This window comes from Primulina huaijiensis, chromosome 8 (assembly GCF_012295235.1).
Source record: "Primulina huaijiensis isolate GDHJ02 chromosome 8, ASM1229523v2, whole genome shotgun sequence".
Classification (NCBI taxonomy): Eukaryota; Viridiplantae; Streptophyta; class Magnoliopsida; order Lamiales; family Gesneriaceae; genus Primulina; species Primulina huaijiensis.
This window is the reverse complement of record NC_133313.1, coordinates 22,541,486-22,556,749: the sequence shown is the minus strand read 5'-3', so window position 1 is coordinate 22,556,749 and position 15,264 is coordinate 22,541,486. Positions and strand designations below refer to the sequence as shown.

Sequence of the window (15,264 nt, the reverse complement as noted above, 5' to 3'; positions counted from 1 at the left end):
CAGTGATTTGTTTCCTTGTTTTTTTTCGTTGACATCTCTTACGACATTATTATTATTATTATTATTTAATAGATAAACAGAAGCGAATTAAGATTTGCTGAACTTGTCAACCTAAGTTTGCAAATAATAATTAATTAATAATAGTAAAAGAGACACCCAGAAACAAGTAAAATAGAAAACCAAGGTTTGAAAATACACAGAATAAGAATCGAAATTCATTTCAAAGAACCTGTTTTTACATGCATTGATAAAAAAGATTGTTTTTTTAAGGTTATTTGTGTGTGAATTATTATTGGTTTGAATCATTTCCCCCAAAATTCTCCCACAACCACCACATACAAATCCAATTTCTTCATATAATCAAGAAAATGTTCCATACATAAAATATTTCCAAAATTTCATGAAGAATTCTGTACTTCGAGAAATGCAAGTTGTCAAACATGTATTGATAATTTTGAGTTTATTTAATCTTTAGTTTTAAAAAAATAATCTTCATTTTATGAAAAAAAAATTGAATAAACAGACAATTCTGGTAAGAACATACTTTGCAGCAATGGAGTTGTTCAAATCGTCGAACGCTGGCCGATGGAGTGAAGTCCTCTCTTCATACGAAACCCTGATCAAATCTCACCCAAAGCCCAATCTCATTTCCCTCGATCATTTCTACCGCAATGACCTCCCAAATCTTCTCCACCACAGGAACCCTAATCCCTATATCACTGCCGACGAGCTCTCCAAGCTCATGCAATGGAAACTCGCCCGTGGAAAGTGGAGGCCACGCTTGTTAGCCTTTGTCTCCTCTCTAAGCGACGACGTCGTTCGAGCCGCGTCCGGGAAGGCGTTCGATTCATTGCCTGACGTTGCCAAGGCTGTCTCTGAGTTAACTGTGTTGAAGGGAGTCGGTCCCGCCACTGCCTCCGCTGTTCTCGCTGCCTACTCGCCGGATGTTGCGCCTTTCATGTCCGATGAGGTGTGTAAAATTCGAAGTTCAATTATTGAAATATTTTTTTTGAATTTTACTTATGTGCTTTTTTTAATTGATGTGGGGGAAGCTAGGCAATGGAGGCAGCTGTCGGAGATGCAAAGGATTATTCGTTGAAGCGGTATTTGCAGTTCGTCGAGAAGATTCAAGCCAAAGCGGAGGTTAGTAATCCCGTTTGTGCTTATGCAACTTATCAGCTTGATGCCTGATTACTCTCTCGCTTAAAACACTGGAGTAGGAAGTTTCAATGACCTCTGACTCGATAATATTTCATGCCCAGTGGTTCTTCTACATCTTTGGGGTTATGAATTCATTGCACTTATATTTTTGGTTCCTCTACTTCTTTCTTCATTTGCTTGGATCCATAGTGTTGATACGAACACTTCACTCTATAGTATCATAGTGGAGTAACGTCTCCAGCTTAGTAATGGCTATTTTCGTAACACATTCAATTACATTTCATCAATAATCATTTTCACCCTTGGAGTTCTCCAACCTTTTATTGCTAAATTTCCTCATATTTCCCACGAGCCTATAAGAAAAAGTTGCTTAAAAACTGAACCTGGTAATAAGACTTGAAATTCAGCACGAGCCTTAGAGTGAGAAAGTTGCCTTACAAACCTCTGAGTGGGTTTTGGAATTCAGATAATTTATCTAATTGTTGGAAATAAGAGGTCCAATGGTACATATGTTATTTTAGCTATACCTCTTGTAATCTGTTACATTCTGCTTTAAAATTCATATTCTGATGTTGTATGGCAATGATACATCATGTTTTGAAAATTGTTGACGAGTCGGAATCCTGTAGTCTTGACATTTTCTCCGCTTTAGTAGTGAGTAGCTCATGATTTATTATCCTCACAAGCATATCCAGGAAATCAGTTCCATTATTTAATGTGATGTGGCTATGCACTTGAAATAGTATTTCGCTGTCTCTATGTTGTGCTGATGTGAGCTTGCTTCTCAGTATTAGGTTGTCTATGTTACATTGGAACAAACGCTCACCCTAGAATGCACATGTGGGTCAACCGTGAATTTTACATGTTCTAATGCATATAGCTGCATATGCTCCATGTGTAATTCTTTCAGTGTATCAAGAACTAAATTGTTAAGTATTAATGCACCGCTTTGCTTAAATGATCCCAGGAATTGTCGACACTAAAGGAACCATTCACTCCATCAGATGTTGAAAGGGCTTTATGGGCTGCTGCTATGGGTTCCAAATCAACTACCTCGTCATCAAAAACAGATGAGGTTAAGCTGGACAAGAAATCCAAAAGAAAGAGAAAATAGTGACTAACTTGTATTTTAACCAAATACAAACAGTGTTGCCTGTAGGCTGTAGGTGTATCTTTGTGGAACGGGACCAGGCATACATGTTTTGTTTTATGTTGTATGTATTGGTCATGGGGAGTTTTCTAATATACTTGCATTTTCAACCTATAACTATCAGTAATCGTAAGTGTATTTACTTCAAACATTGAAAGGGTGGTGCATCCAGATTTTAATGATGTTGTAGACTCAATTTTGGAAATTTCACTAAATTTTGGCATTTGTCTGTCTTCAAAACTGCGGTTTTAGGTAAATATTTGATTGTCAATCCTTTGTACATATGACAGAACAGCTTAGCGTAGCCTTTGAGAGGTGATTTGGTGCAAATTGTCTTGATTGATATATCGCAAATGCAGCATTGGGTTCTGCGTATGATTGATTCATTATCCCTGTTGTCATCGAGAGTTGGTCGGATTCGGCTTCTTAAATTCTTACGTGTTTGAGATTGTATTCGAGTATGGTTAAATTTCAGTCTTTGCAAGTCTCTGGTCTTGGGACGGATTTCCTCGTTTTCTTCAAACACACTAGCCAAACTCCAGGTATTGACAAACTGATTAACGTATATAAAACAAACAAAAACGAAAGTCCGAAGCATTCTCAATATTAGATTCGAATGTTTTGTTTGGACAAAATTAAATTAGTCACGAGTGAATTGGGAGCCGACGGTTTATCGAATCAATGGACAACAAAAAGTACATGTGACCATATTTTAAAACATCCACTAGGCCTAATGTTTTTTTCCACTTTATGACGAAAGATTTAATTAATACATATACCACCACCACACAAAGTTGACAGTCCCACTAAAAGACCTCTCAGGACTACTAAAATTTAAGCAGCGTGAATTTGAAAACCAAGTCCTTCCTCATAATAAGCAAAAGCCAAACGATACTTCTTGTGCATAAAATTATTATACACTGGTTGTATCCTCTCACAAAAGAATAATATTTTTTTTTAGTTAAGATTTGACATTTTTATTACAGTATATAACTAACGAAATCGAGCCTTGTTCGGGGTGTGTGTGTGTATTATTATTATTATTATTATAATTATAAATTACATACGCTTACTGACTACTATGTCATCATTAGAGACATAAAGCACAACATTGACAATCAATTGAGCTTCTTCGTTTGGCTTCTCTCGCACGTTCTCACAATTTGTGAATTTACCAAATTAGTGAAGGAGGGCCAATCCGTCGCTGCCAGAGTTCAAGACATCACCTTAAATTACGCAAAACTCGTGTTTGTCTGTTTCCATGTTACTTCGTTGTCAACTTTTCACAAATTATAATCTTGAACAATTAAAAACAAACTTTTTGGCAACTAAAAAAAAAAAATCTATCAGGTAATTAATGTGAATATTTAGATTGCTTTTGGATGGACGGGTTAAGTTATGAAGTTCATTTATAAATTTTAAATCTATAAACATAGTATTGAACTTTATCGCTCTTGAATATGGTGAAACATATTATTAAATGGATGGTTATTTCTGTTTATATACATATTGAAATTCGTTTTCCTGAAGTCTAGAATCTTTCTTTTTGCTTAAACTAAGTGTATATCGGAATAAATAAATAAATAAGTGGTAATCAAACATATACTTTTTATTATTACTGCCTTCCTGATTACCTAATCATATTATTGATTGCACGGACTTCATTAACCGAATCAATCGGCACACATAAATTTACTGGAAAAAAAAAATAACATTTGATGCAAATTATGCCTTCTATGGCTAAAAAGCAAACAAGCTTTTTCTTTAAGATAACTTGTTGCAAAGGAAGCTGTATCTGTCAACAATCAATCATAAACCACATGAATTTGTGAATCAGCTAAATCCAAATTGCCGTTCAACGTACGGGTCAATTTTTACAAAGGGCGTATTGTGTGTTTTGTTTAGAAACATAAGCATCTCTTATTTATTTTAAATTTTTAATACATATAAAGGAGATCTATTTTTAAACACAAAACACACAATAAATCCATTGATTATAATTTTCTCTCGTTTATATTCACATGAAAGATATATATACCAGTGGACAATATTTGTGCGTAATATAAAATATATACTTGCATGTGTATAATTTATTTTAATGTTCAAAATATTTAATTAATTTAGTTATGTGGATTTTATTTTTAAAAAAAAAAAAAGTGCTCTTGGATTATATTTTATGCAACAGTATGATGTCATTACATGGCGCTAAATCATTCGGAACAAATCGAATGATTGATTTGTTTTTCAATTATTTTTCAAGTTTCTTTTTAGTCGATTACAGTGCCAAGTCGCATGCATGATTTTCACAAATCTTAAAACACGGTTTTGATTGATTATAAGCCGCATTTATTTTTACAGTAGAAAAGGAAGGAAATTTGAAATTTCAATCACCTCATATTAATGATCGTTTACCTCTTAAATTAAACTTAATTGATGATTTCTATTTACTAATTTTAATTTTATTATTATACATGCCGTCTTAATAACATTGTAATAGAAGTTTATTTGTATTCAATCCAAAAGGCAACAACATATTAAATTAAAATTTTAATTTGTAAATAATAATAATAATGATCTCATCTTTGTTTTGTTTCCAACCCTTTTTGCATTCCAATTTCCACACCACGTCGATTGGTCTTTTTAGTATTTGTCCATTTTTCGGTTATTTTTTCCATACGTTATTGAATTCTTTGGCTAAAAATCCTTCCATACCATTGGCCTTTTTATTATTTTCAATCACCATATTTTCCAAAAATTAAAAAGGGAAAATGAAATATGGAATTTCCTTTTTTTATTATTTTGAAAGTTGTGATTAATTCTGACGTTGAAATGAAGGTGGTTATGATTTTATATTTCTGTCTGATTTTGATTTTCCAAAGTAGATTCAAAATCAAATACGTGTTGAGCTGTTACCCTTTTTCTTCGTTCCATTCCACCGCTCTTTAACTTTTCACGAGTAGAAAAGCAACAAACGAACCAACCTGGCAACTTGCTAATCTGTTTAGCAATATGGTCAAAAATATTTAGCCACAGTTTTATGCTTACATATTTTTCAAAAAATGCCGAATTATTATTATCACTTGCAAGCTGTAAATGAATCGCAATAATGAAAATAAGGGGCTTTGGTACCTGGCTTTCATACCAGCATTAGCCTTCCCCATTCCTTCTTCTTCATATCTCCGAATATGTATGAATATAATATTGTATACAGCAATACTATATAGTATTGAATTTCCGATACTTGTGCTGTATTATATCTGTGATTTCAATATTTCTATCTCCTTAACACGCGTCCATTGTTGCTTCTCTTCACCTCCTCCATTATTCTATATCTTAATGTCATCCGGAATGAAGTTTTTGTAGCATTCACTGTCTCTACAGCCGCACCTCTTCCCCTTGTTTTTCTGGACTTCTCTTGGTGATTCAGTGTTTGCATTAATCAGAAACCCCTGAAGAAAGGCTCCTATGTTTCTGACTTTTGGTGTTTCTTCAGCATTTTCCTCGTTAATGCCCCTTCAAATACCTTGAAAGTCATTCAAGATTGTATCTTTAGGTGTTTCTTGAGCGATTCCCCGCCTGGATTTTCACTATTTAGCTTAAAGAAGACTCACCGAGTCATTTCTTTTTCGCCATTTTGGCTTATTTCCTCTTCTGGGTTTTCAAGAACTTGTTTTTATATAATGACCCCATCCTTGTATTGGTGGGCAAAGGAAACTCACAGGGGGACCCCTGTAGTTGTGAAGATGGAGAACCCAAATAATTGGTCAATGGTGGAGCTAGAATCCCCCTCGGAAGAAGACTTCATGTACCCGACCGGCGCCGTTCCAAAGGGCGGCCGTAACAGGAACGCCAAGCAGCTCACTTGGGTTCTTCTCCTCAAAGCCCACAAAGCCGCCGGCTGTCTCACTTCCATCGCCGCTGCATTTTTCTCCCTCGCCTCCATCGTCCGCCGCCGCCTCGCCGATGGAAGGACCGACTCCACCGACACGTCGGTGGCAGAAAACCCTGCCGTCAAGTCAAGATTTTTTACCTGCATTAAAGTCTTCCTTTGTTTTTCTTTAATCCTGCTCGGGTTTGAAATATCTGCTTATTTCAAAGGGTGGCATTTTGGAGCTCCAGATCTCCAATTGCAGTATCTTTACACGCTAGCAAATCCTTCAACCGTAAAGGGTGTGTTTGATTCGCTTTATTCGACGTGGCTTCTGATCAGAGTCGAGTATCTTGCTCCACCGCTTCAGCTCTTGATCAATATATGTGTAATTCTCTTCCTTATCCAAAGCGTGGATAGGCTAATTCTGTGTTTGGGTTGCTTCTGGATCAAATTCAAGAATCTCAAACCAGTCGCCAAAAAAGAACTTGTTGATCTAGAGTCTGGTGGTGGGGGTGGCTATTTCCCCATGATCTTGGTTCAGATACCAATGTGCAATGAAAAAGAGGTGACACATTGATTTTAAAGCAAAAAAAGGATCAATTATTGGTCGAATTCCTCATTTCTTGATTGGTTTAGTTACTCGATATTGTTGGGTTTTGCATTGTGATAGGTTTATCAGCAATCTATTGCTGCCGTGTGTAATTTGGACTGGCCAAAATGGAGAATGCTTATTCAAATCTTGGACGATTCGGATGATCCGACGACCCAGTCGTTGATCAAAGAAGAAGTACATAAATGGCAGCAGAACGGTGCCAACATCATATACAGGCATAGAGTCATTAGGGATGGATATAAGGCTGGCAATCTTAAATCTGCCATGGGTTGTAGCTATGTTAAAGATTACGAATTCGTCGCCATATTTGATGCTGATTTTCAGCCTTACCCGGATTTTCTGAAAAGAACAATACCTCATTTTAAGGTATTTTTACTACTTACAAGTTTGCATAATTGCTTGGGAATTGTTGTATTAACTGAATGTGTGATCTAGAATTCCCTTGTTCAACTTGGCAGAACCTGTTTTATCATCCAAATTTCATGAATGTGGCATTTATTCTGATCGGTACTGATTACAGTTTGGGATAATATATGCATAAAAATTTGACAGATAAAAGTGTCGAGTTAATTGTAGCTGAGCCTAAATAAACATGTGGTTACTATTTGGATTGTAGGATAATGAAGAACTAGGATTGGTACAGGCCAGGTGGTCCTTTGTGAACAAGGATGAGAATCTATTAACAAGGTTGCAGCTCATTAATTTAGCATTTCATTTCGAAGTGGAGCAGCAGGTTAATGGAGTTTTTCTCAACTTTTTCGGGTTTAATGGTACTGCTGGGGTGTGGAGGATAAAGGCGTTGGAAGAATCGGGCGGTTGGTTGGAGAGAACCACTGTTGAAGATATGGACATTGCAGTACGAGCCCACCTTCATGGTTGGAAATTCATTTTCCTCAATGATGTTGAGGTATATCTCAATGCGAGAATGATGATTTTTTGGCTTTCTGATCCTTGTAGTTTATTTTTCTTTCTGAGGAAACTATCCCGTCATGAAATTCTTGATTTTAATGTATTTAAGCTGTTAGCGAACCAGGTTAATAATTAATGTTGATTTATCGAAATTTTCAGTGCCAGTGTGAGTTGCCCGAATCTTATGAAGCATATCGGAAGCAGCAGCACAGATGGCATTCAGGGCCGATGCAATTGTTCCGTCTCTGTTTTCCGACCATAATCCGTTCAAAGGTTTGTGCAGAATCTTAAGAGGGGCTTTCTTCTTTATGATTTTTCTTAAAGACCTGGTTTTTCTTAAAGACCAAAACATATGACGTGTACTATTGATGCTAATTCGTTGTGTTTCCAAATTTGGTATGTGCAGATTAGCATTTGGAAGAAGGCCAACATTATCTTTCTCTTCTTCTTGCTAAGAAAACTCGTACTCCCATTTTACTCGTTCACCCTATTCTGCATCATTCTTCCAATGACCATGTTCATCCCCGAGGCGACCCTTCCATCATGGGTCGTTTGTTACATTCCCGCAGCAATGTCATTTCTTAATATACTTCCGGCACCCAAATCTTTCCCCTTCATCGTCCCCTACTTGTTATTCGAGAACACGATGTCCGTAACCAAGTTCAATGCCATGATCTCCGGCCTCTTCCAACTTGGATCCGCATACGAATGGGTCGTCACTAAAAAATCAGGCCGTTCATCCGAGGGGGATCTGGTATCATTGGTCGACAGACAGCCGACCCCTCAAAGGGGTAACTCAGAGGCGAGTCTAGATGAAATGAGGGTGGAAATGAAGCAGCAAGAAGAGAGGGATATTAGGAAAAAGAAGCACAACAGGATATATACCAAGGAGTTGGCCTTGGCTTTTCTTTTGTTGACAGCTTCAGTAAGAAGCTTAATGTCTGCTCAAGGGATCCATTTTTACTTCTTGCTATTCCAAGGCGTGTCGTTCTTGCTTGTCGGGCTAGACTTGGTAGGCGAGCAGGTGTAAATGGAGTCTTTCAATTTTAAATTTTTTTTTTTTTTGTAAATAAAAAAGCGCGAGCAGATCCAAGATGATGCGTGGCAAGTTCAAGATGGCTACAAAGGGAAAATGGTCTTACTAAATAAAATATTACTTTTCCCTTGCTCTTCTTTTTTTTTTTCCTTGTAATTTCATTTATTTTATGGGATTCTTTTTTGGTATATTCTTTTTGAACGATGAATTGGTTTAAAATCAATGAACGTGTATCCACCTAATAATGTTCTTTACTGATTTCAATGTTTTACTACTCATTTTATTAGTGTAGCTCCTATTTTGTTGATGATTTTGATAACAAAATATTCATAAAATAATTATATATTTTTCAAAATTTATGATTCAAGACAAGAGTGAGTGAACGAACATTCATTGAGCCTAGCTGTCCTCATCTTCTTTGTGGGTATGATCATTAAATTCTTAATTCAACAATGCACGCGAGTCTCGCCTCTCTCTTTTCGACATGTACGTATTTTGTATATTTACTCACTTATTTTCAATTAGAAATTCAATTTGTAAACATAAATAAATAAATATTCCATATAAAATTTTTTTTTGCTTAAAAATATAAAATTACTACTAAGTTTAGTGGTGGGGTTGCTCCATTTGTGCTATGGTCACACGATTTAATTTTTTAAATTTTTTTTTTTTTTGGACATGGGAGATAATTTTAATTTTAATTTGTCCGGAACAAACAACATGCGCACACATGTCACCCATAGGCAACCTAACCAAATGGGGCCAACATTATGAATGAAAACACAATTGTATTTTCTATGCTTTGGCATTAGATTATTGATTGTAAATGGCATAATTGACAATAATTACAAAAGCAAAGACTTTTGAAATTTTAATAAATTATTATTTTTTTTTTTTTGGAACGCCTCCCCATGATCATTTGCATAATTCACCAAATGTTGGTGCCCGACCTCATAGTAATAAATTTCAATAAAGAAATTGATAATAATATTAAAAAAATAATAACAGATTTTGAAATGAAATATTTGAAGTAAATAAAAAGAAATGATTTTGTGTCATACAACCCAATGTACAACTTAAAACTATAATAGTAACAAATGAAAAAATTAACGAATAAATACGGAGATTTGAGGTGATGCTTATATTTTTATTTGGGTAAAAAATTGAAAATTTGTGTGATGTAAAATTGAATAAAAGGAGCATGGAGGAATGTTTAAATTAATTTTGTAATATTATTTGTCTTTTAAAAACATGTGAAGGACATTTATACAATTTTTAAAAAAAATATTTCACCATTATGCTAATGGGTTCAGCTTTAATAAAAAAATATTCTTTTTTTTTTAATAATCCTTTTAACGTGGGGTTATGCTTAAGTTAACCCAAAAATAACTTTGCATTGGACCTGAGGCTACACGTTAAATTGTATTTTAAAATAAAAAGAAAGAAAGAAAAGTTGTAGAATTAAATTTAGTGACGGCCCAACAGGTTGGAGGCCCGTATAAAAATGTATATGTTCAATACCAATCCGTAAGGGAAAGGGTTTGACCAAATTCACAGTAGGTGGTCGTGTTTTTGTATCCCAGGACAGACAGGTAGGTAATCCAACCCCGAGTGGATAACTTGATAATGATATTAAAATTTATAATGCTTTCTATATATTTCTAATGATATATATTCGCAAAAACAGAGATTCATTTATTTATTATATCTATACTATATTATATATTCAGAAAACAGTGATACTTATTATCTATATATATATATATATATATATATATATATATATATATACACACACACACACTATACTAGATTTTGTTCAACACCAAAAAATTTTCCAATTCCGCCCCAATTTCGTATTTCATACGCAAATTTCAATAAACGGACATGTTATATTCTCTGGTATTGAGCTGTGTAAAATAAAAGAGAACATGGAGATAATACAATTTGAAACAAAACAACAGATATAGGATCATGGTAAAAAAAAAAACTGAATACAGCAACAAAATCAATCATCTTTCACTATTCCCAAATCCAATCCGCATTTACAATAAGGTTTGGTGAATCTAAACAGTCATTTTCTTCTGCTAAAATTCGAAGAACAGAGAGTTAGGACTCATAACCTATGACACACCACAATAGCAAGATAAGTTTAACCATATCTCAGCATTTTCTTAGAGAGAAGGGAAAAAAAAAATCAATCTCCAATACAGGCTACATTTTGTTTGAGGCGAAACGATCAATTCCCAGCTTTTGACAAATTCTACAGATCCTCTGAAAAGGAGGATAGCATGTTAAGGAGACGATGAAGTTAAAAAAAGATTACTAAAACAGATATGTTCAAGGGGAGTACCTTTTTGCCCTGGTGGATTGGAACTGGATCCGGTTTGAAGGATACTTCGGAGTTCATTGTCAAATAGAGTCTGCATGAGATGCAAACATCTTATCAGTCCTTTGAAGACATTTCGATACAAAATAAGCTGAGGAGGGATCTTTGTGTTACGTGTGGTAAGGGGTAGAAATGCTGAATGGTGCCCGGGAGTCCGTTGAAGTTTCCGTGTGAAAATCCTCGAAAAGCATGAGATGGACTCAACCCGGGGTTGATTCCATGTGTTTTTGCAATGCCACCTTGCGAGTTAAGCATCTAATACGAGTGAATGAACACAAATGGTTACAAAACCATATGTTTACTAAATTACAAAAATACTACCAAATCTGAGTTGATATTGTATGTTATATCTCACATTTTTTGATAAGATCTGGTCTACATCCAGATTCAGTTCTGGATTTACAGTTGCTAGCTTCATCGACAAAAACTGCAACCACAATGTTTACTCGTCTTCATGATATACTAAAATATAACATGACAAAACAGATCAAACTATCTATTTTGGGGAGAAGGAACAAAAAGCTTCTATATTTTCCCAAGAAAAAAAAAAAAGAAATCAATTCTAATTAATGATTCGTACAGCTATCAGACATACCTCAACCTGATGCTGGAGTGATTGGACATAGTTGATAATCTCATCAAGCATCACTGCTTTCCCAGTAATCTTGAATATCAAACTAACAAATTTCAATATAAAATTGAGCAAAATAGATTTAACCAAAAGTTAAACCAAACAAGCCGGCTACCTTGTTGCATCCCGGAACCAGTTCTTGCAGCAATTTCATCCTCTCACTAATCCTCTCCCTTCTAACCTGTAAACCATATTATCTTGCAGATTTCATTTCAAAATTTTAATATAAACTTTTCTTATAATTCTACTTGTTAATTGAAAAATTACCCTTTCTGCAAGACTGTGACTACTCGTGGCCTGACCCCTTTTAGCTCTCATATGAAGGTAATTTTCTTTAGAAGGTTCAGCACCAACAGCATTATTCTTTGCTTGATCGACACCTTGCTTGCCCCGTAAATTTGTGGAGCAATTTTGATCGACTTTTTGATTCATTTCGTCATGTTCTTCAGGTGATTCATTATCCTCAGAGGGATCCTTACAATATTGTTCTTCAGCTTTCTGCAGTAAAAATGACACAAATCAAATGAAAATAGCCAAGATGATGTCAAGTAAACTCCTTACATGGTACATTAGACATTTAAAGAAAAAACATTTGGATTAATTACCTTAAATGAAGCTCCAAACGATACTTTTCTTTTCTTCTTCCCATCGAAGGAATCTCTTAATACCCTATGTTCCGAATCTTGGCAGTGATCCAGAGAAATTGCACCATTTCTTGAAGCCCTCTGAGTGATAATTCCATTGTTTTGAGCAAAACTTGAGCGAATGTTGCCAAATGAATTGTCCATTTCTGAAAAGCATTCACTTCGAAAGCTGGGAGCCTTTGGCACTAAATCAACCAGATTAGAATCAGATGGGAAATGAACCAGATGGGATGCTCTTGCCATAATCTGATTTTCTAGCACAGCTGAGTAATGTGGATCGTTAAACTCATTTTGAGCAAAATATGAAGAATTTCCAAGATTCCCACCTTGATTTAATGATATAATTGAATCCCAGTGAGATCCATAAAAAGGGTCTACTTCACTTGAAGCCATTAACATACCCCTATCCATATTTTCCTCAGAACTCATGATCAAGAAACAAACCCAAGAACTTGGAACCCTAAATCTTCTTTTTTGGGAAGGAAATGAACTAAAGTTAAAGTGGGTTGATTTTGACCAATGACAGCTGGAAAAATCTTGCGGGACTTAGCAAGGAACAAATAAAAACGTCAGCTTTAAAGTACTGAGAGGTAAGTTAAAGCAAACAAAAGAGACCCCTGATTTCAGCAACCTGAACTCTGAAGTCACAGAGAAAAGGTTTATATATATATATATATATATCTTAGAAATAGGCACGATATCTACACAGCTATCCAAGTCATTTTTTTGTTGAAACCTAGCATTAATCCTACTCTAATGTGGAAAAATAGTTCTCCCAAGACCAGAAAGTATGGACCTTTCATAGCTTAAAATAGAAAATGGAAAAATTAAAGGTATTGGGCCTATTGGCTGAGCAACAGCTCATCAGACTATGATAACAGATTCCCTGATTTTGATTACATAAAATAAAATATATCGCATTACAAATATACTGAACGCTTAACTCAAAATTTAATCTAACCAATACTAAATCTATTCACCAAATATGAATTGAGCTGGTTATTATTAAAAAAAATGGGACTATGCTGAAGCTGCTGCTTGACCAGAAACTTTGACTAGGAACTCAACAACCCTATAAGTAGGCTAAGAATCGAAGAAAGACAAAATTGCAGGGACCCTTTTGTGATATTCTCATTGTGGGTGGCTAAAATCGATAAAAAGGGATCAAATTCCGCTCGAAATATAAACAAACAGAATATGAACAGAGTTTCAGAGGTATACAGCTAGGCATTCGGGCATTAGTATTTGCTTAAATTCCACCAAAAAACAATAAACAGAAATTTTCACCGGCCTGACAAATTATTGCAGAAACAGGGCAGCATATGCATATGTATCAAAGTATACAAATTTATAGATAGTTAAAATAAGTGCTTGTCTTTAGGACCCAAGTAAACAGATGTGTGATGATTTAAAAGAAAAGCTAACCAGTGTGCCAACTACTCTAGCAGATTAAATTATTTTAGAATCCAACCCTTTTTCCTCTCCTCCCTAAAATGTAAAATTGTTCTCTTTTATCTAATATATTATTTAACATCATCATCATAAAATAAGGTTCTTCACTTGAATAACAAGCTTACTGACATCTTTTACTTTTTTTTTTCTCTGACAAATTTGCCAACTATTCTTACAGACTTGTCCTTGCTGTTACACACTCAGTTCTCTTAGTGCCAACCAACCTAACAATTCTTTAGATAACCTTCATCGTGAACTTGAGGTCCACCTTCTTCTTGTTGTACATATTGAACAATTTGATGGATTGACCTGCCTTTGGGTAGATGGATCACATCCTTGAAATAATCGGGAAATTTGGAAAAATAAGTATACTTTTTTATAAAAAAAAAAAATTGACCAAGGTTAGTTTCGTAACTGCCCGAAAAAAAATCTACCTAACTTGATTGATTTTATTTTCAATTCGTTTTCTTGTATCCAAATATATATGTAATAAACGACAAGTTTAATTCTCCTGTTAGGCCTGTCTCGTCGAAATTCTATATTGGAGTTGCATTGTATTATTTTCATTTGATCCATTGCCAATTTAACAACCTACTGGGCTGTAATATGGGCCTACGAGAGAATTTGGACTCAATCCTCTGAACATTTTTCATCGTAGATGATATGTCCAAATGCTTAATTAGGAGGAAGTATGTGACTGCATGCATATATTATTCAATTTTATTAGTTTATATAAAAACAAATCTCCCATTTTATTTATGAAAAATGGAAAATTTTGACTGTATTTGGCCTGTAAAGCACATTTTCATCGTAACTCAGTCTTACTTTCATGAAAAAGGAAAAACTAAAAAAGTTTGGTGTAAGAAAATACTCGATCGAAAAAATTAATAGTAATCAGTACACAAAATTTCTTATGGATGTAAAATAGAACAAGGGGAGGGGGTGGGGTCATTGTTTAGACGAATCCGATCGAACTCGGACCAGATTAAACTCATCTTAAAAAGCAAGCAACATACATAGCACTAAGTTCTAATCTTGAAACTGAAGCTACCATTTCCCATTTTAGGCCATGATCTGTAGATGACTGATGAATAGTATTATTTGTGCAAGGCTTCATTGGTGAAATATAATAAATTTATAAATAAATCCAAAGTATTATTTTATTAAATATTATGAGAGGGAAAAACGGAATTTAAACTGTCCTCTGCGGTGGTTCTGCAAATGAATGCTCACTAATTACGATAGGCCACACACCTATTTGAAAAAAAAAAAAAAAAAAAAAAAAAAAAAAAAAAAAAAAAAAAAAAAAAAAAAAAAAAAAAAAAAAAAAAAAAGATGGACCATCATTGATGGGTCGACTAAATATTTTTTTCCAAAACAATACAAATAAAGTTATTATTAATTTTTT

The 15,264-nt window shown here is 34.7% G+C and overlaps 3 protein-coding genes across 5 annotated transcripts; 2 read left to right on the top strand and 1 right to left on the bottom strand.

The window, feature by feature from the left end:
* The first annotated feature begins 378 nt into the window (after window positions 1-378).
* Window positions 379-2,458, top strand: LOC140983077 (uncharacterized). Its single transcript, XM_073449978.1, has 3 exons — window positions 379-970; window positions 1,057-1,143; window positions 2,129-2,458. Exons 1-3 carry the CDS (start codon window positions 500-502, stop codon window positions 2,273-2,275), a joined length of 705 nt encoding a protein of 234 aa, XP_073306079.1. The 5' UTR covers window positions 379-499; the 3' UTR covers window positions 2,276-2,458.
* A 2,920-nt stretch (window positions 2,459-5,378) lies between these two features.
* Window positions 5,379-8,870, top strand: LOC140982825 (probable xyloglucan glycosyltransferase 12). The gene is made up of 5 exons (XM_073449562.1): window positions 5,379-6,747; window positions 6,853-7,161; window positions 7,412-7,702; window positions 7,864-7,977; window positions 8,111-8,870. The coding sequence occupies exons 1-5, from the start codon at window positions 5,992-5,994 to the stop codon at window positions 8,732-8,734; spliced, it is 2,094 nt and encodes a 697-aa protein (XP_073305663.1). The 5' UTR covers window positions 5,379-5,991; the 3' UTR covers window positions 8,735-8,870.
* A 1,865-nt stretch (window positions 8,871-10,735) lies between these two features.
* Window positions 10,736-13,378, bottom strand: LOC140982256 (transcription factor bHLH74). 3 transcript variants are annotated; one of them, XM_073448708.1, is made up of 9 exons: window positions 12,731-13,378; window positions 12,366-12,550; window positions 12,028-12,258; window positions 11,876-11,941; window positions 11,725-11,793; window positions 11,485-11,556; window positions 11,244-11,384; window positions 11,094-11,163; window positions 10,736-11,014 (listed from the first exon to the last, which is right to left on the bottom strand). In XM_073448708.1, exons 1-9 carry the CDS (start codon window positions 12,831-12,833, stop codon window positions 11,004-11,006), a joined length of 948 nt encoding a protein of 315 aa, XP_073304809.1. In that variant the 5' UTR covers window positions 12,834-13,378; the 3' UTR covers window positions 10,736-11,003. The 3 variants fall into 3 exon arrangements, with proteins under 3 accessions (XP_073304809.1, XP_073304810.1, XP_073304808.1); XM_073448709.1 differs by having other exon boundaries at window positions 12,806-13,371; XM_073448707.1 differs by having other exon boundaries at window positions 12,366-13,374.
* Window positions 13,379-15,264: the final 1,886 nt, after the last annotated feature.